A 21,039-nucleotide genomic window follows, 5' to 3' on the forward strand; every position below is an offset into this window, starting at 1 on the left:
GCAGGCTTTCCCCTGCACTTTTTTAATGGGCAGGATGGCTCCAACTCTTCTCTATCAGTGCCATCCACTCTCTGGCTCACAGGGCAGACTCATCTGCCCCAGCCAGAGGCCATTAACTATGAATGGAGAGAGTGTTAATTAAAAAGTATGCTGTAGTTTTAGGAATAAGTGGTTTTTTTTCTGACTGCCAGGGCAGTCTTTCATGTTGCATTTGTCAATGAGCAGCAGCTCTGAGGTGGGACTGGCTACTGCAGACTCTGTGTCCAGTAAAGCTGCAACCACCTCAGGCTTGGGGCAAAGCTGTCCACCTTCCATCCCCAGCACTGCCAAGTGTTCACACTGCAGATGTTGTGTACAGTACATGTGTAGCAGAAGTGTGACCCACACACATGGGTTTGAGGAAGATACAGGATTGGTATTTTGACAGCATCTTTCCCCCCAAAAGGAAAACAGGAGAGATTCACAGCTTAATCTTTGTATTTAAGTTATTTTCTGAACAGTTAAAAAAAAAAAAAAAAAAAAAACAAACCACACTGTTACCATGATCCTAGCTCAAGTGAACATTAGTACATTAACTACACATCACCGTAACATAATCACAAAATTCAAAGCACTCATTACTTAAGAATCCAGATAACAAATATAGCAGAGTAACAAACAGAAAACTCTGGAGAAACCATGTTCTTTCTCACCTCTCCCACTTCCACAGCCCCCCCAGCCTGAGCAGGCTGGAGTGATGCAGCACAGGCTGGCCTGGCAGGCATGCAGCTCTCCTAAATGCAGTGATGGAAAATGATGGGAAGAAACAGGACAATACACTTTGCTGAGGTCCACACTATTGTTCTGCCATGCTAAAACTGGGGCTAGGCTAAGTCCTGCAGTGCCTGCATGATAAAGACACAGTAGCCAAAGCAAAGTTTTACACTCAAAAGCAGCTCCAGATTTTCACACTGAATTGCCCAAAAAATTTCATAGGTAGCTCCTTGTAAAAGCCACTGCCAACAGCCCACTGACCTGCCTCCTGTACGGGGAGTTCTGCTCAGAGGTAAACCAGTGCTCCAGTGCCAGGAGGTTAAAACACTTTGCCTGTGAAGGCAAAAACCTGTTCATTGCACAGGAACGAGCACAGCTGCTCTGGGATGAAGACTTGTATTTCATGCTGATTTTCTGGCCACAGCTGCACTTGGCTCCTGCTTGAGCAGAAATCAAGGTATCTCTCAGGGCTCTTAAAAAAGGGGACTTATTTAGGAGCTGTCTATAGTATCCAAAGGTGCTGCACATCCATGTACGTCAGAATCCCTCTGATTTTAAGAGTATTACCTTAACAACCCCAAGGATCAACCAGTGTTGCCAACTCCCATGGGTTATCTGCTGGACAAGATACGTGGAGGCCCAGCGATCTCTGGGAACAAGCACAAACACATGGGAACAGTTTTCTGACCAGTCAAAGGATTAACTATTCTGGCAGTGTGCCAAGGCTCCCCCATGGGATTTGCTTTGGGAATTTTGCCCAGTAGTTTGGCTACACCTCATCTTTAAAAAAAATGGGGCAAGGGGGGAATGGAGGGGAAGCCAAATGCTCAGTCTCAGCAGGTAGCCATTCCTCTCAACACATTACTGGGATTTTGGAGAAGGAACACACCCAAGGGACCTGCTGCTCCCATCTCTGAATTAAAAGCGGGGCAGAAAGACTGTAACCCCCTCTTGCCAATCAACCCAGTTTCCAGCAGGATAGACAAATTTCATATGGAGACCTCCTTTGAGGACAGCTAGGTCACTTGCTGTTTCCCCCCTCCTTCTGGGAAGTTGCTGCTTATCATTTTGGGGGGAACAGTAGGGCAAAGCTCAGCATGTCAAATGCATCATGCATGCCACTTGGAGACCCTGGCAAAGCTCATTCTTCTCTTGGCAGTCATAGTTTAGACCATCCCTTTCTCCTTATGTCTCCACTGCATCCTAAAAGGGGCATCAGCTGGCAAGTTCAACAGTTGGAGGCCTTACTTCATCACCTCCTGATGACTTCTGATCATGGAAAACCTCAATTTTTCACAGCCAACTACACAAGCTAAAAGATCTATTTTCAGCACCATCCCCACTTCTGTAGAGATCCATTTCCATCCCCACATATGCCAGGTTTTCAACCACTTGGGTCATCTCCTCCTTCTCCTCCCACAGTTAAGAGCAAGCTTGCAGTAGGAAGACTGGACATTCCTTCTTGTTCCCTTCTCTAGCAAAGGAGAGCTGCTAGTATTTGTGATTTATTAAATGCAAATATTGCCCTTTCCCAGTGAATTAAGGAATAATAAGCCACAAAAGGCAGATATAAAATCATGTTAAAGAAAACTAACAAAGTTAGGCAAGAGCCCAATCTAGAGAGGTGCTTCCCAATGGAGGTGGGATGCCAAAAAATTCAGAACCAAGCCTGGAGCTCTGCTCAGACTGAGGAAGGGACATGTGGAAGGGGCAGATACACATAGCTGGGAGTGGAGAAATATGCATGATACTCTCCAGCTTTTTCAGTGTTCAAAAAAAAAAAAAAGAAAAAGAAAAAAGGATCCTTTGGAGCAGGAGGTGGGTAGGTAGAGCATGGTGGTCCAAGTCAGCTTCCAGTTTAGGAACAAGCATAAAGCATTTCAATGTTTCTGATGATCACAGACTTCTCAACTTGTCACCTGAATCCTTCCATTCCAACAGTGGATGTGTCTGTCCTTGAATGTTAAGGGAGCAGAGGGAGCTGCTCCAGAGGAGACATCTGTAGAAGTTATCTCACTGTAATCTCCTTCACGCCATTTTCTGTTTGCATATTTGAAAGCAAGCTGTGTTCCTCTGAGGACGAGAAATATTTGCACAAAACTGTGCCCTATTGCAAAGGAGTCACACGCAGGAGATGGTGTGGCCACAACAGATTGTCCCACATCTCCAGCACCTTCCATGCCATAATCCAAGGTGGAAGGTTAGCATGAGCTTCCTACTTGTGGGAGAAGTGATGATCTCTAAGCAGCAGAGGTATTTCATTTCAAAGCAATGTGCAACACTTAAAGCCCACAGATACTTTCAGCCCTTTTAATCTCCTTTCAGCAGGCATGTTTTAGTTCTTTTCATTATAAACTCTGCAATTACTCCAATCTGGTTGAGGAATTATCCATCCTGTTCATGCTGAAACCTCTCTCTCACATGCACTCTTGAACACTCACACACACATGCACACATATCCTAAGGGAAGGGAAGGGAGTTTGAAAAAGCCACTTTCTTCTGACATTGGGAGATCTACTTACCAGACTGCTCCTCCCTGGGTGCACAATAAACACCACCAAATGTCAGGCTGTGGCAGTTTCAAGTTCAAGTTAGATCAGTTAACTTCAGTTTCCTTCTTAGCCATCAGAAAATTTGTACAACTCAGGGAGTGGGGTAGGAATCCTCACCCTTCTGCAGTCCTGTCTGAAGTACCTACACAAAGTCCCTTCCTGAGGGTGACACACCTTTCTTACCATGTGCCAAAAATGGATTCCAGCAGTTGCTAGCTAAATGTACCTTAAAGAGCTCTATACAGCACTGTACCAAGTATGGTACCACTTGAAGACCCAACAGAATAGCAGCATAGAGCAGCAGGGCTATGACAAACAAGGACAATTTGCAGTGGTGGTATCTCTTGTGTTTGGCCAGCCAGTCTGCCAGTTCTCCCAAATTCTCTCAACCAGCAAAAATACAACACATCCTTGAAGGTATTTGCCACAAAGAAGTATTTAAAATATTAGGAAGTTCTGCAGCCTTCAGCAGCTGGAGTAACAGATCATTGTTTTCTACAGTAACAGAAATGGAAAAGACAGAGGATGACCAAACCGAGGAAAATAATTATTAAATCTTCACCCAAGGTTGTTTAAACCCCTGCTGATATGCAGCCATGCTGCAGACCTTGTAATACATGAACTTAGAGAGACTCTTAAAATAGTATTAAGACTCAGAAATTGAATTTAACCAAGTTTGGGATGTGAACTTTGATTCTCTCTGCTCCCTTGCCACTGTGGCTTTGGGACTGCAGTATTCATGATATGTAGAGCTGCCTGAAAGCCAAAACAGCCTTCCTGGACTTAAAATTAGTTGTGGATAAACATGGTGACTCAGAACTTATTTATGACTCTGCAGAGGTAAGTCACTCTGTCACTGTTACCTGAGCAGAGCTGTTAAACTGTTTGACCCTTTTACAGGAATAGTTCAAACAGAAAAGTGGAGTGTGTCATCACATGCTCTGAGATGCTTGACACTGCTGCCCGTGTGCTTCAGGAAACGCACTAGGTACTACCCAAGTACCAGCTTTGCCCTCCTCCCTAACTCCACTGCTTTCTTGTCTGTCCTACCTAAATTACTCAAGCCTCTGGACTGCTCTCTGGGGACTCTTGGACCAGTTCCTTGCTAGATTTCATTGGTGGAAATAGCACATCCCAAGCAATTAGAAACAATGCAACAGCTTCCCCAGCCAAGTGAAGTTGATGAGAAATACTTATAAAAAAAAAATCCCATCTGCCAAGTTTAGAGGGTGTTAACAAAGCCAGTTAGCAGGCAGCCCTCCAGCCCATAGACAAAGGACCTTGATTTCCTGCTGTGGGAAAAGAGCAACTCCCCACTAAAGCAGTGGAGATTTTTCCATACCTACAGCAGAAGATCTGTGCCTAAACCTGGAATGGCCAGGGGCTGATTTACAGAGTCACTTCTAATCTAAATGCAGGCCAGCTGCAATTTGTTCCAGCTCTGTGAAGAGAGCTGTTTGCCCCCAGACCTCTGTCTAGTTCAGACATGCAAATTGTTTCTCATGTACCTACTCTTCAGGGCTATTTTTGTCTTCTAAACAATGACAATTAGCAGAAGTCTCAGCCAGAAAGCAAAGACCCATCTCAGCTATCAGCAAAAGGACTAATCAGCCTGTGTCCCTAAACTGCAAGGCAGTACATAGGTTGCAGAAGCAGACCAAAAACTCCTCAACCCCTTCTAGGGAGCCAGTCCCAAAAATGCTGCAGAACTGGCCTGGAGTCATTGCTAAATGCAATGATTGTCCTCATGGCCAACTCATTTTACTCAACCACGATCTCCAGGGTGTGCATTTGCTCATTCAAGTGAGGCAAAGTCTTATAGTCATGGCCAGAACGTTTGTGTAGTGTGTCACTCTAGGGTGGCACTTGAGAGCTCCATGAAATTTTTAACAGCTCCCTTTTCCAGTATCCATCTACTGCCTCTCTGAGGGAGAAGGAATGGAAGGACAGGAGCAATGTCCAGCTTTCCTTCTCAGCCCAGCCTCAAACTTTCTCCAATTTACAGAATGATTCATAAGCCATCAGCAACATACTGTCTTCAGGGAGAACAGCAGTAGGAAGATGGTACAGACAATCCCTTTGCTAGTGAAATACTGTCCTGGGCCAACAGTTCACCTGGGGTGGGGGTGGACAGGATTTCAGCCCCAGTCCATCATGCTTGGGACTTTGGCAGGAGAGAGTTTAACTTTTCATTGACTAGCATTCCCCAGCAAAGCTGATGTTAAGGGGAGACTACAATACACATCCAGCTTCCAAAGGGTTAGCAAAGCAGGCAGGAGAGGAAAGAGATGGATTTGGCTCATAATAGTCAAATTTCAAGGGTCCTCTCTCCACAAAAAATAAGTCTGCAGTTAGAACAGCCAAAAGCTGCAGGGAAGCTGGGGTTGGGGGGATGATGGTCTGGCTGTTATAAGTGTTTCTGCTGCTCTTCAGAGATGAATGCTTTTTCAAAGGCCTAGCAATGGATATTGATTTCAGCCTGAGAGTAGCAGCATCCCCACCCACCCACCCTCCCACCCACCCTGAAGTGACTCTCAGCAGGATGCACTGTGGCTGTAAGTCTTCTGCTTAACAGCAAAGCAACACGTTCTGGCAACATCTTAAATATATTCATAGGACATTGGTGACTGGGCTTGGAGGGGAATCAAATAGGGTAAAGGGAAGAGTGACCATGAAGAGGGGAATGAGGGAAGAAAGGGATGGGAAGGTTTAAAAATGCTAACTGTTCATGAAAGATAAAAGTCATCTTCTGATATAGCAGCACTTCAGCAGTCAGCCGCGCTGAGTAGACCCTGTCTGAGATCAACCGCATGCCAACTTTGTTCCAGAAACAAGTCTGAGAGCCTCTCTCTTCAGCAAGTATTGGTTACGTGGATAGTTCTTTTGTCCTGGCATTTAAATACTGCAGCTTAAATGAGTCCTGGGAACAAAAAACAGAACAAACCAAACCCCATTCATATTAAGCCTTTTAATGATTTAAAATAGCATCTGATTGACCGGAGTGTTTGAGAAAATCAAGATCTGACAGGTCCAGAGCATCACTGTACAGTTACCAAACAGAATACAGGATGTGCCCCATGACAGAGCACTTTCATGGGAAAATGTCACTGTGGACACCCCTTGCAGAAGCCTGTCAGCTCTTCTGCCATTCTTCTCTCTTATGTTTACTGCTATTAACAGTAGTTGTGCATGTACCCACCCACACAGGCAATCATGTTATGCCACTTCACTCATATGCATCAAATTCACTCTACAGCTGACCCAAACATATGAAACATCTTGTACTCCCACACTGTGCTGGCCAAGACAAAATGTGATGAGCAAACCAAGCAGGCTCTGATATGAATAATTTAACATCCATGGCATGAGAGAGAGAACAAGGGAAAGGCCCTATCCGTAAATTATTTTGCACATTGATGCATCTCGATTTAATTTGCCTGGGCTTGTGCTTGTGCCTCAGCGTCTCCTCCCCTAGCCAAACTCTAATCTTGAATCAGCTTGCTGCAGAGTGAGGAGAATGGTCATCACTTCAGAGGGAGTTTCTTGGCAAAACACTCCTGCCTGGTGACAACTGCCCAGGGTCAGGCCATCTGCATCCTCTTGTTAGGCAGCAGCTGCTCTACTCGCTCTGCAGAAACCCTTCTTCCTTCTGGACAGCAGTATAACTGATTTAATTATTGATGATGATGGACAGAGGAGGAGGAGTTCTTCAGGGGGAGTCATAGGCACCACATGTCACAAATCCTAAAATAAAGTCCCTTTTCTAAGGTACCAGAACAATTCCTGTCCTTTTACAGGACACTGTAATTACTGTGTAACCAAGATGACAAACACTGCTAAACCCAGCCAGTTTAGCAGGCTCAAACAGCAGGCTCACACTACATCCAGTGCCACCTTTGAGCCTCACCTTATTTTTAAAGGTTTGTTTGGTTTTTTTCGTTTACCTGTGCGAGTGTGAGGTACAGTGTAGTGTTATTTATCTGGAGATGTAGGTGTATGTTCTGGACGGGGAACGAGTGGATTCTGCCTGGGCAGCTGGGTCATTCAGAAAATCCCAGATGAGGATGGTGTCATCATGTGAGCTGCTGACGATCTGGAACTCATCAAACTGAAGTCGAAAGACTCTTCCAGAATGCTCCTGAAATGCCAGTGGGAGACAGAGCATGTTACTTTGCAAACTAGTTGGCACCTGGGATGGGGTAGGGAAGATGAAGTTGGGCTTGATTTTAGTGTCTTATTAATTTGTTAGTAAACCCCAGAGGAAACACTGCACATCATCATCCCAGAGCATAAATTAAACCCTCTCTCAAGGAAAAGTCTGAGTACAAGGAAAATATCTGAGTACTTGACTTGCAGGCAGTTTACATTACAGTTGTCCCACTACTCCTTAAATCCCAGTATTAGACACACATTGTGCAGAACAAACCAAACTCCCACCCCACATAATTCCATCTGGTGAGGCTGACATGTGCACTGTCTTCCTTATTCCATGGCTAAACTCCCCCCTGAAATTACAGCATTCCCAGGTACAGTAGGTTACAGGGTAAGAGATGAGAACTTTGCATTCAAGACTTGGCATCATTGCCATTGCTGAAGAGGGAACAGCTTAACACTGGAGGACACTAAGGAGCCTGTTGTAAAGTCCAGTGACACGGCAGTAATTCCTCCTAAGCAGTTCTAAAAATATGATCTAGAAAGGGCATTCTTTATAGGCAGTTTGCATTCTGCTCCGAGGCTGAGTGGAAATGGCATGACAATTTGGCAAGATTTCAGACCATAATTAACAGGAGGCAATGGCAAGATCCTGGATTTCACAGAGCAAATCCACTCTGCTTTCACTTGTGTGTTGCCTATTTTCTCTTGGTGCTCATGACACTCTGAGAGCAGTGGCTTCCTCCTTGGTCACCAGGGAACAGAAACTGTGCAGTGACAGTGAGCCCTGACTCTTCCATGAACACACATTTCTCTTTAGTGCTCACACATTTTAAGGGGATTATGAAGGTCAGGAAAAAAACGTGTCTTAAAATACTTTACTACTGAATCTACAGGTTTCTCAAACATTTAGGCACAAGAGAATTGCTAGTTACTAAAGGGGAAATCTTTGTCTTATAGCACAAGACTACAAAAATACAGCTCAGTTTACAAAGAACAGATGCTTTAAAGTGAATTTCTGAATCTTTAAATCAAAATTATCTAAGAATAAATGCAAATGTAAGCCAGATTCTAAGATAAATCTTTTAGAATTTCTAATCAATGGAACATTTTTGATCTTCTAACTTGAGTTTGTTTTATTAACACCTTATGAGTTTCTGTCTTCCCACTTAAGGGAAGTGTTTTTCCAGGTTTTGTGTTATAGCAGTAAAGAAGTTCTTCCAAAAAGTATCATTACACCAGTCAGATCCACTGATGGATTATTCACTGAGATGATGGCGGTGGGGGGAGAGAGAGAGAAAGAGCTACTTTCAAAAGTCCTTTTCAAAACTCTCTTTTTGATCCTAGTCACTGTGGTCTAAGTAAGGCTGCCCTACCTGGACTGTTTATGTCATAAGGAAAGCTGAACCATGAACTTATTCTGTTCATGGAAAGCTTCTGTCAAATTCATGTCGCACTGTTCCAGCTAAGGGAAGACAAAACTGGAAGGGACCTGGCATGCAGCGAACATTTGTTATCTGTGCACTTTCCTCCTACTGTTTGAAAATTGAACACAAGCAGCAGGAGACTCATGATGTTCATTGTGCAGCCAGGTTTAATTTTGGAGGATGAGAGAAGAGGAAAAAAAACACCAAAGCATTGGTAAGCGGGTATAAGAACACCTTGTTGTCATAAAAGTCCTAAAAGCACTGCAACAGTTTCCTCTGCTCCCCACCCTGCTTTTGGCCCCCTCCATTTCTATCAAACAGGGATTTATGAGTATCCATGTGTTGAGATTCCTACAGTGTTTCCATCCCACCGCTTCTGATTTATAATATAATTAGCTGGGCCACTTTGGCTGTCCACTGCTGGAAAATGCAGAGGAAATCACACCAGTTAAATTAAGTCTACAGGTTACTAGGCACACATTTGTCTCAGGCTGGAGCAGAAACACTACTAATACCAAGTCTTAAGTCATAGACTCTCAGGATATGAGTTCATGGGCACAGAGTTGTTCCATAGCTTGGAACTGGGTGACCAATGACAAAGGGCTTTTCTGGATTCCAGCCATGAAACTATTTGCACTTCTATTTGGCTAACAAGAAGGTTTTTCAACGTAGCACCTGCAGGCATCCAAAGCTCTCATGGACTCTGATCCTGTAGCTGATGGTCCAAATACATGATTGGAAAAGGGTAGCACGACTTAATGATCTTACTGTCCATCAGCTGAGTCCCAGTAACCTCACAGCCTGCACCAAATTTGACATAAAGTACTTCAGTGAAATCTACAACAGGAGCAATTCAGGTGGTTGATGGGTGTGCAGAAGGTCAGCCAGCACAGCTCAGCTGGTGAGAAGTAACCACACTTTTAGAGAATCAGATAGCTTTGGTATGATCCTGTTTTAGAGCACAGACTACAGTTATGAGCCACAGCAGGAAAAGATCTAACATATACCTATTGAAACACTGCCCAAACACTTTCAACCTAAGAAATAAAAACATACAGTACTTATTTTTCAATGAGATTTTGGTACTGGTTGAAATCTTGCTTTATCCCCAGCAACAGTGTCGTTTTTTTTTGCATGGAATGTGGTGGAGGAACACTTATAGAACCACCGCAAGGCCTTGGCTGTCCTGGCATTTTTCTCACAACTTTCTCACATTATTCTAAGACCAAGCAGAGCAATTTTTAAACATGACTGTGAATGTTGTTAACACTCACATAATGATATTTTAACCACATCATCATTGACCTGCACTAGAAACCAGTGGACAGCATGAAAAGAGTAGTTGCTGTTTGGGCATAAGGCAATTTCACTGTCTGTTTCTGTCCTGCTTTTTCTTTAAACACCCAAAAGGCAGTTAAAAGCAATCCCAAGTGTGTTTGTTCCTCAAATTGGGAATGTCCTGTTTTTGAGAAATTTCATGCCAACAATTCATAGAACTCACTACTACATCATCAGGTACACACAGATTAATGTAAACCCACTAGCATATGGATTCCAAGGATGACTTAAAAAATTGATTCAGTTATTAACTTCAAATCACAGAATAAAACTGTTGAAAAGTCCAGAGTGCAGTGAAAAGGTCAGAGATTCTAACTTTTAATGCTTGCAATTAACAGCTTGCAAAATTAGAAGAAGTTGGACACCCAAAAAAATCAGACCCCTAGAAATTATTTCAAGATCCTGCAGACTGGGGCTAAACTGACTTGAGTTTTCACAGCTCAAGATAGCTCTGAACAAGCACACTTTCCTCAACACCTCTGTCTAAAGCTCTTACCACAAGAGTTCGCAAGCAGAGGGTCCCTGCTGGAGCACGGGGATCCAAAGCAGCCACAAGATCCCATACTTTAATTTTCCTAGTGGTGAAAAATAGACAAACACCATGGCTCTGTTAAAGAGAAAAGAGCAAGTCCTCACAGAAAAAAAAATAACTGTTAGTACAACTTAGCCAACACACCAGTTTAAGGAAAATTACAGCAATCCTGCTCTTGAGACCTGCTTCTTGCATTTCCCCTTTGTAAAGCTTATAGAACTTAGTGGGAGGTAAAAATATGCTGTCAATAAAGTAAAGCACATAAAAAGCAGGTGGTAATAACTAACAGAAACACATGGGAGTGCAGACAACTTGTCTGTAATGGCAAATGGTCCTGCAGACAACCACAGATGGGAAAGATTGTTCTTAGAAGTGGTTGAGCTGGAAGGAGTTTCAGGTTGAGTCACTCAGATATTCTTACCAAGCACAAGAACTGGACCATACACATCAAATCACATGGACTTGTTTTAAAAGAAGAATGAAAGCTATGCTCTATAGCATGGTTCTCACTTACTGACCATGAAAAGGTCCTCTTAGTATGACAGACAGAGAGTCTGATATTTATATAGAAGATGCACAAAGTGGGGTGGGAGACACTCAGACACACAGGAAGATGCAAAGCATTGACTGCACTGATATCCTCACCCATCATATGCCCCACTGACTATCCTCTTGTTATCAAAGCGTATGCATCTCACCAACTCTTCATGGCCTTCCAGTACTCGTAAACACGCCCCACACTCTATATCCCACAGCCTGGAAGAGAGTACAAAGAAGCATTAAGAATTTTTTAATATCTTAGCATTGCAGTGAAACATTTGGTCTTTGCCTGTAGTTAATGGAAATTTGGAAATAAAGATTTTGATGGAACAACAAAGAAGAAACAAAGCACACTCATCAGTCCTTTCCCCACAGTTAAAGAGATACATGATTTTGCACATGACCGGAGGATGTTACAGTAACACACAGGAGATGAGTCACAAACCAGTTGTGTCTAGTATCTACAGCTCCAGTAATACAGGATATCTCCCAGTTATCTTCACAGTGAGCCTCACTTTATTTTACTGAGGTTCATAGTTTGTAAAAGTGCTGTGCCTTGTTTTTAAGCTATTAAGAGAAGGAGATTTACTAATCCCCTTGGCAGCTTGTTTCAATTGATATGATCACCTTCATGGGGCATGTGCCCCTTTCTGTTCCCCTACATGCCCATTTCTGATTTGGAGACTTCCATCAGACAAATTAAGTTATCAATATAGTGGTGAGAGGTATAGGAATTAACAAGACCTTTTCCTTTGTCATTTCTCCTCCTGAAGGTATATTTAATCTGTAATCCAGGCACCTTATGCACAAGCTAAAATGGATGCTCTGTGTTTATTATTTGAAATGCTTTTATTTTTCTTGCTCTCAAATAACTCCTGTGGCTCTATGTGAACTGTTTTTAATAATACAGTATTTTTAAAAAGTTCTGGCACCCAAATCAATATACAGTAAGAGGACCAGAAACACATTATTCTCTCAACTGTAACTATCCCAGAGTTTTAGCTTTTGTGGTGGATTTTCAGCACGGAGAATAAATTAAAATACATAGTTTTTACACTTGCACACTACCTTGAAAACTAGTTAAAGGCTTCAAACAGTTATGAAGTAAGTCTATTTGTTTTCCTTTGCTTTGTATTTCTTTTGCCAGCTCTTTGACATGACTCCCAATTACCATGGATATAAAAAGATTACTTGCCTACAAGAACTGAAATTCTTTGACATGTATAGTCTAGAGGTGTTCCATCTCTGGCTGAGACATGGTCTGCTCATACAGCAATCCTGTAAGAGCAATATCTGCTCTGACTCCCTGACACACAGCAGAAAGAAGGCAGTCACAAATGTTCTCAAATGCTCATTCAGTAAGTGCTCTGACTGGCATGAACCTCACTGCAGTGAGAAATATGGGGGTTTGTGGAATTTCTCTGGGTGACACATCTTGAAGCAGTACAGCTGCTGAGAGGTCAGGTCACTTTTGCTTGAGAGACAAAGAAAGAGATAAACCATCCCCCATGTATTTTATTCCTGAGGTTCCCCAGGGAATAATCCAGATCTGGTTGATGTGTGCCCAAGGCTGGTGGATAATGGCTGCAGCTGTCCTGCCACAACAAGCTGCTCTCATTTTGGACAACAGAGGAACGAACAGAACAATTTTGTCACTGTGGAACTGGGAAAGGATAGCTCTATGCACATGTCTGAAGCCAACAAGGAGCTCAAAGTGATTCTTCAATCTGTGAAGTTGATCTTTCAGGAATCTGTGAAGGGCCCAACAGTTTTCACTTGAGTACAGCACACCAGTCAAGGTCAGAGCAAGCAACTCCATGACAAAGGTCAGCCAAAGGCACTCTGGCTGCCAGAGAGCATTACCTCTCCCAAGGACTGTAAACAGGATGGAGAATGCCAGACATTAACTGGTGCAGAAAGGTTGGAAGAGCAATCTTGTGCCAGGAACTTTTGTGCCATGTGTTTCCATTCCTTGCCATTGATGATGAAATTGCCAGCAGCTCTGGGAGGCTGCATCACACTAACTGAGGCCTGTATTTTCAGGTCCCAGTCTGAGGTTTTACCTGGATGGGATTACAAGAGGTGATCATGTCCCCTGTCACATGGCAAATGGGCTTTCATTTACAAGGGGGATGACTGCTATTAAGAGTAGGGTCTCTTAGCAGACTTGGTGCCAAGGGTCTTTCTCAGATTTGATAAGTTTCTCTAACTTCTACTTTTTTAAATATTCAAAGGAACAAAGAGTAAAAGAACTAAACTTAAGGCTATAGAACTAACTAAAAGAGAGCATCACTTAAATTGTGTATGGAGCCAAAACACTACCACTGCTCTTTCCTATAACTTTGGGAGAACTTCTGGAAATAGAGGGAGGTCTGCAATTATCTCAGCCTTTAATTCACTTGAAAGCAGAGCAGGGAGATGTACAGAAGGCAGGTGAGTCTGAATCTCCACCTCTTAGAAAGAATGCTGTTGTCTAAACAGACTGGTATCAGATCCTTATGTGTGCACACCCTAGAAATAGACACATGAAGACCAACCACTCATCAAAAACTCAACCTAAGATGATATTGTCTAATTTTTTTTTCGTGCCCTAAATTCTCTGGTTCCTTTTTTTCTACACTTTTTGTTTGTTTGTTTGTTTGTTTTGTCTGTAGCAATTAGGAACTTTGGACCTAGAAGCTAGAATACTGAAGTGATTGGATTAAACTTGATGGACTAGTTTCTGCTTGATGGAAATTAGCACAATGATAGTAATGTCTATTGTAGCAGGTGAAATTTCTGGCCTAAATCAAAACCTAAATGTTTTTTCTATGTCTCAGCTACTTCACGTCCTCAACGTTTGCAGTTGCAAAACTAGAAGTCACAGATTCATCTTCTGGAAAAAACTTTCCCTGAAACTGAGGAATAATGGGCTTTTAAGTTCTGTACTGAAGTCCAGCACACAACATCTGATAGTGGATTAAAATCAAATCTACAAAGCACCAAGCCATCCACAAAGGTGACTTAGGAACCTTTTTCTTAATCATCCTTCTACTGACTTGTGCCCTCTGCTAATGGCTGGGAGAAAACTATCTTTTAGCATTGGGTAAGTCTTTTGCCTTACTCACACTGCTGCTAAACTTGACTTCCATTAAGATTCACTGTTGACATTCCTGAAATTCTAGCACAATTTATCTATTAAGTAGGGATTTTGTCCAATGCAAGCATAAAAGTAACTGTATTCCTGTTTAGCATTATCACTATCTTGACATTTATTTTTATTAGCACTGCATATTTTAGATCTTTCCCTAGCTGCTGTAGTATTTAACTATTTCCTGCTCTACTTCTGTGGCCAAGTTTCATGCTACAACTGCAGAGTGTTATTATTGCAGTTCTCAGCAGTGGCGCTGCTCTAACACAATGCCTGTAATACCTTTTCCCTTGAATGAGAGATGGAAGTTTTAGCTTTCCTGGTCATGCTCTGAGACAGCCTTGTACTAAAATTTGGAACAGTGACCTGGTGATGTCAACCAAAAAACCACTGTTTTTCTACAGAATGCAGAGCAGGGAGAGGCAGCATATGGCAAACCAAGTCCTCAGGCAAACAATAGCAGAGGTCATTCTCACAGAGGAAAAATTATTACTGACATGTGAAGTGAAGAGTTCCTGCTTACACTGTCCAGCTTTCAAGTTTCACCAAAAGGCAGACAATTACTTAAAAATGACAAAGGGAAAGAGAGGTTGCTCCCATTTCCATGACAGAGCCATTTTTTTATATCACGTAACTAATATTCAAGCTTGTTCCATACATCCTGAAATTAGTGGGACATTCCTCTGCCAGCAGCTGCAGGATGGAGGGAGAAATTCTGGTTTGTGATACCAGAAAGAGTTAAATCTCAGACTGCAACCAGGGCAGCTGGAGAAGTGTAAAAGGCAGCAAACTGAACTTCATGCTCTAAACCAGCTGTTCCAAAGTTAACCAGGTGCCAAGTACCACAAGAAGAGTTTGGCGAGAGCCCAGGAGGATTTCTGCAGAGGATTAAATGCCTCTTACTGCAAATCTGACCCCTTTAACTAGACACATAGTTCAATTAAAATATCACAAGAGGACATCATAGAAAGTGGTACTTGCCAGCTCCTTCATACACCAGAACTGTCAGAGCGAATGCAACTTGTTGATTAGTATGGGACTCTTGAGATGTAGAGGATGAAAGACAACACAGTAAAACAGGCTTCTAATATCTCTTCCCAGTAGTTCCCAATGTTCTATACTAAAGAAAGCATATTTCAAAGTTGACAAGGGTACAGAGCACTTCAACTGCCTAACCTCAGCACGTCCCAGGGCACCAGAGACAGTGTGCTTGCACAGAACCCTGTGATGGGGAGTGTCTCTCACCTGATGGTATTATCTGAAGAGCCGCTCACTACTAGCCTGTCTCTGTACTGCAGACATGCAATGCCTCGTTTGTGGCCATTTAAGGTGCGCACAAATTCGCAGGTACTAGTGTTCCATACCTGTGAGGAAGGGGGGAGGGAACCACACAGAAACAAAATTATTACGAAGAGACTAACAAAAGATGGTGTCTGTATGATAAATAGAATGTTCTTAATGAAGATACTACCATTAAGACTGGGAAAATCACTCCTTTGATGACCTGTGATTATAGTCTGCAACTGATAGCAGGTTGGATCACTGTACACAGAAGATTTTTGCCACACAGTATAAAATTAGCTTCCAGGTTTAGCATTCTTGGGCTTTGATTTTGTTTACAAACGATATAGATTCTCCTGAGGTTTAATGCTGCAGACTGGAATCATAGCAGTAACGCTTAAGTTAAGTGCCTCCTTAAGTATCTCCTATCAACTCACCTTCACTTTTCTCCCCATGCTGCCCTCTAACAACTGTTTAAATGGCTGAACAGGTTATGGAAGTGGTCAAGTTGAAAAAGAACACAGAAAAAAATGTTCTTTTTTAACTGCATCTGTACCTGGAACTGATTTTCCATAAGTTCTGTAAATGAGCTGTGCCAGGTCAGCTGAGGAGGGACAAGTGCAAATGAGCAGGAGGAAGAACACTGCTTCTAAAGGAAGATCCTGCCAGGGGCCATCTTCCCTGTCTGATCACTGTTCTTTGCTACTAAATACCCCAGAGCAGCAAACAAAAAGCCTCTGAAACACCTCACCTTTATAGTTCTGTCACCTGATGCCGATACAATGTACTTGTCATCAAAGTCCACCACGTTGACGGCGGCTCGGTGCCCCACGAGCACCCTCCTGAGGGTGATGTCCGTCGGGGAGGCCATGTCCCACACGGCGATGGAGCGGTCCTTGGAGCATGTCACCATCATGCCGTTGTTGAAGCGCAGGTGCAGCACGGCCTCGCAGTGGTGGATCAGCGTGTTCAGCATCTCGCCCGCGTTCACGTCCCACACTCTGCAGGTTCACATTTCAAACCAGACAGAACGGAGTTAACAACCTGCACTGCGAATTTTCTGCAGAGCCAGAGAGGGACAGGGACTGGTAATTGACTCTCTAGTGATATTAGAGAAGCAAACACCACAAGTTATATCTACATCTATTAAATAGTTCATTAAAAAAATGTATTAGATACACCTGTTGATTATGTGTACATTGAGACAGTCCAGCAGCCAAAAACCCTGCAATGCAGTTAACGCCATAAAAATATTGTACCCAGCAAAAAAGCATTCTTTAATTAAGGGAATTTAACGCTGAGGAAAGGTAGAAGAATGATGGCCTTTAAGACTGATGTTTCCTGGTTGTGCCAGCCTATTTTACACTTCACTTCCAGCCAATGTGGAGAAGTAAGTTCCCTGACAGGCTTCATTTTTGACCTCTCTCACAGGACTATCAGCTCAAGTGATAATTTATACAGAAGTAGAAGACAAGACAATTCTTTCCAAACAAATACAAGTAATTGCCACAAGTTGCACCATGATTTGCATTTACCCTGCGGTGCATCTGGTACACAGCTACATTCCAGGAATGCACTGAATACCCGAATTAAGACATAGCATTTATGTCAATTTAATGTTATTGGAACCAACTGTTCCAACTGAAAGATAATTTAAGATGCAAGTTAGAAAAAAGCTTCATACAGAACTTTTAGTACTTGAAATGAAAATTTTAAGCCTTAAAAATATTTATTTTGGGCTATTCTGTTGCAAACTTCTTTTGCCTTGCATAAAGAGATTTCTTCTGGCATTATCACACCTGTATCCCAGATACACTATATGAAAGCAGAAAATGGCTGTATCATCAGGCACATCAGATCTCACAGAAGTTAAAACTTCCTGCTGCCAATAAGGCAAGCAATAAGAAAAGGCAAGATGTGAGAAAGACTTCTAATGTCTTATTTTCTAACTTATGGAAACTAAAGTGCATCAACTTATAAACTCTAAATGAGAAGGAAAACCACATTCCAATTAGAAAATGCAAAGAAGAAAAAACTAAAGACCTGAGCCATTAACATACAAACAGTTTGCAGACAGGATTGCCAAACTGAACAGGAGCTGGAGACCCACTGACTTCTTTGGACAAGTGCATCCCTGAGATCTCAGAAGCATTAAGAGCCCATCTGTACTGTCTATTGGATGAAGCCTCTCTTCCTGAGGAGACCCAAGGATAAAAGTGATACATCCTATGTGCCTCTGGGGTCTGCACAAACATTTATAGGTACAGTGGGAGACAAAGTATTCCTGGGCAAGTAGCCAGTCTGCAATTTGGCCTGCCTGGCCTGATATGGAAAATGACAGTGCTTGTTACAGAAATCAGCCTCTCCTTTTGCTGTTTAGCCCAGTGCAGTTTCCACATCACCTCCAGGCAGGCAGTGTTGCTGAAATTCTGGATTCCTATGAATGACAGGACCCCAAAACCTAGCAGAACTGCAAGACTGCATGCATCACATGTTACAAATTCAATTTAATTAGCTTAACAATACTACTATTAGCTTAACAATAGTAGTTTACACAAGCAGAGGAGCTTACAGCCATCTGAATGCATGCTAATAGCTCCAGAAAAGGTCACCAATGCAGCTTTTTGCTGTCTAACTTCACTACATGAGCAGTGCTTGTACTTTGACAAGGAGGGGGTATATAACAACATGGAGAAGTCAGACCTGCCCCTTCACATCCAAGTTTATATTGCAATTCATTAACTCATTTGTGCCTCTATTTACACTACAGGCCTTACACTCTTTGGTATCCTCCAATATGACTAGTGGACTTCACAAATGCACAACATGCACCACAAGTGCTACCTTGAGGTGTCCATCCTTTTTCTGGAGACTTGAAGAGAAGCAAGATTAGAAAGATTTAATGAAAAGAAATATCATGCTAAAATTTAAGTTAAAGTCACAGGATATCTAGTCATACATATTTTGTTAAAATTAAATGACAACGGACAACTAAACGTTCAAACTTGCTTTGAAAACCTCAACTCTTAAAAAGTTATTCTCAAAGAGAATTTATAACATTCTCAGGCAGTGTCAAAACATGCAAAACCTTGGTGAAATGCCAGATGGCCTTCCTAAGTCATCTTGACCTTGACTGGCCTTGGCTTAGATTCTCATTCCTGCCTGACAGCGATTTGCATGGACATCTGATAAGGGCAGCACAATGCTGAACAACTTCATGGAACTGCTTGAACAGCACACATTTAAGAAGAGATCATTTCAGCAGCTTGCAAAGCTGAAATCTTAAGAGGCAAACAGAAAGGTGCAAATCACGGGCACACACCTGACTGTTGAGTCTGAAGATCCAGTAATGATCACCCGTTCATCATACTGGAGGCACAGGACAGAACCCGTGTGGCCGGTGAGAATTCGCTTGCATTCCAATGTATTCTTATCCCAGATCTAAGACAGCAAACATTCAAAACTAGACAGTTCAGTAAGGTTTTCATCTTTCAGCACTTACTGGTTTGACTAGACTGCTTTTTACTACAGCACATCTTCCATAGTGCACTTAGAAGACCTTTAGTGGCATCTGCAGAGTCTTCTACAGGCTCTTTGGTGCAATACATTGACATCTTTGATATTACTGGCTTTACTACGAATATTGGTTTTACCCTTCTCACTAGGATACAGGGCCCAGTAATTACATAGCCTGTAATTATTGCTGGACAGAAACTCTGCTGGCGAAGCCTATCTGTCTGAAAACAGGGTCTCTCTAGCCAGATAAAAGAGTAGTTGCTGTGCAGGTGGGAGATGGGGGAAGGGGAAGGAGAAGGCTGGGTTACTAACAAGAGACTGGGTAGGTGTCACTGAAATTAGGACACTATTATTTATGGCATAGGCACTCCAAGCCATTAGTATGCCATGATGGAGCATTCTCACCTTAATAGTATTGTCTCGTAGGCCGCTTACGATCTTCTGATCATCATACTGTAAACAATAAACCCCTTTACTTGTCTCACTTCGGCAGTGGATCCTCTGTAAACTGTGCCTTCCACACCGCCAGTTCGACTCTATCGTCTTGAGGAGAGACAGGAGACAAATGAGATGTAGGGGAAAAAGAAAAGCACAGAATTATCTCCCCTTTTTTTCCTTTGGTTGAGAAGGCAGCAGACACTTTTCTTTACACTTTTTCCTGCAATCAGGCCCATACAATGACATAACTGCTTTCTAGAATACATGCAATATAACCAATTAAACAGACAAATGCTTGGAAAACATATCGTGGCTAAACTGGTCTGTGCAGTTGGGAATGGTGAGGAAGAAGTAATGTAAAAGTCTTTTTCTATCTCCAACCTTTAGCCCCTTGTGACTCAACAGCTAAATAACAGAAGAGAAAGTCTCAGTTCAGCTCTAAACGCATTTACAAACTTGTCACAACAGTGCCCAAGCACTGCTTCTGCTGTTAGGAAACAAGCAGAACATGCCATTTTGCTCACACTGAATGCAAGGCAAACATGCTCAGCTGCTTTCTGTTTCCCTGAGTCTTAGGACTGCAGACTTCAGAAATGCACGTTCTCACTGCCTCAGTTCTTGATATCCTCCTGTAAGAGCCTATTAGGTCTCACTGCACCAGGAGGAGCAAAGTACCATGGAACAGAGAAAACCAAGATGTTACAGTGCTGCTGTGATATCTGATCTGCAAATGGTGGAGACTCCACCTGCAAACAGCTCACTGAACAATCCAACTCATCCTCTGTCTAAAGGAGCAGCAGGATCTTTTACAACTATCCCAGATCTACAAACTCCAGACAAACACAGACATGTCAGATTTAATGAAATATTACACTGCAATGGAATTTCCCCAGAATTTCAGCAACATGAATAAATCAGGAACATTTGAAAAAAATAAAACTAAAAAACCAATAGTGAAACACTACCATATCTGGCAACTCTTTCTTACCTCTATGTCCTGTATAATTTTGGGGTAAAGTGCTCTGTAGAAGGAGTTGGGTGGCGCAGTTCCATCAGGAGGTTTATTTTTAAATAGATATTGCCCCCTGGAAGACAAAGAACATTTCCATTGAATACAAATAATCTTTCAGCATTTTGGACAAAGGTCCTCCTGGCATTTTACAAATGGATAACCACTGCTGACAGATTCATAGTCAAACTTAATTTACAAAGATGGGATGGTTCCTTGTTTGTTTGCCCTGCAACGTGTCAGTGTTGCATTTTAACACTGAAATACCCAAGAAAAATCTGTGTCTAGTAACTTGGGGAAGGGAAATAAATTCTCTATTATGGACATGGGCCCATTCAGCTCAGTAAGGGTTGATAGTGGTTCATGCTTGC

General features: G+C 42.5%; 1 protein-coding gene across 2 annotated transcripts in view; it reads right to left on the reverse strand.

The window, feature by feature from the left end:
• Positions 1 to 5,855: 5,855 nt before the first annotated feature.
• Positions 5,856 to 21,039, reverse strand: part of BTRC (beta-transducin repeat containing E3 ubiquitin protein ligase) — a 114,853-nt gene continuing 99,669 nt past the window's right edge. For both annotated transcript variants that reach the window (XM_058810435.1, XM_058810437.1), the window contains 9 exons: positions 20,648 to 20,744; positions 19,627 to 19,764; positions 19,028 to 19,146; positions 16,457 to 16,706; positions 15,670 to 15,788; positions 11,400 to 11,510; positions 10,719 to 10,797; positions 7,250 to 7,443; positions 5,856 to 6,225 (listed from right to left, as the gene is read on the reverse strand). In XM_058810435.1, coding sequence (XP_058666418.1) covers positions 7,282 to 7,443; positions 10,719 to 10,797; positions 11,400 to 11,510; positions 15,670 to 15,788; positions 16,457 to 16,706; positions 19,028 to 19,146; positions 19,627 to 19,764; positions 20,648 to 20,744 — 1,075 coding nt within the window. In that variant the 3' untranslated portion in view covers positions 5,856 to 6,225; positions 7,250 to 7,281. The remainder of the gene's footprint in view (positions 6,226 to 7,249; positions 7,444 to 10,718; positions 10,798 to 11,399; positions 11,511 to 15,669; positions 15,789 to 16,456; positions 16,707 to 19,027; positions 19,147 to 19,626; positions 19,765 to 20,647; positions 20,745 to 21,039) is intronic.

The sequence above is a fragment of the Ammospiza caudacuta genome, chromosome 9 (assembly GCF_027887145.1).
Source record: "Ammospiza caudacuta isolate bAmmCau1 chromosome 9, bAmmCau1.pri, whole genome shotgun sequence".
In the NCBI taxonomy this organism is placed as follows: domain Eukaryota; kingdom Metazoa; phylum Chordata; class Aves; order Passeriformes; family Passerellidae; genus Ammospiza; species Ammospiza caudacuta.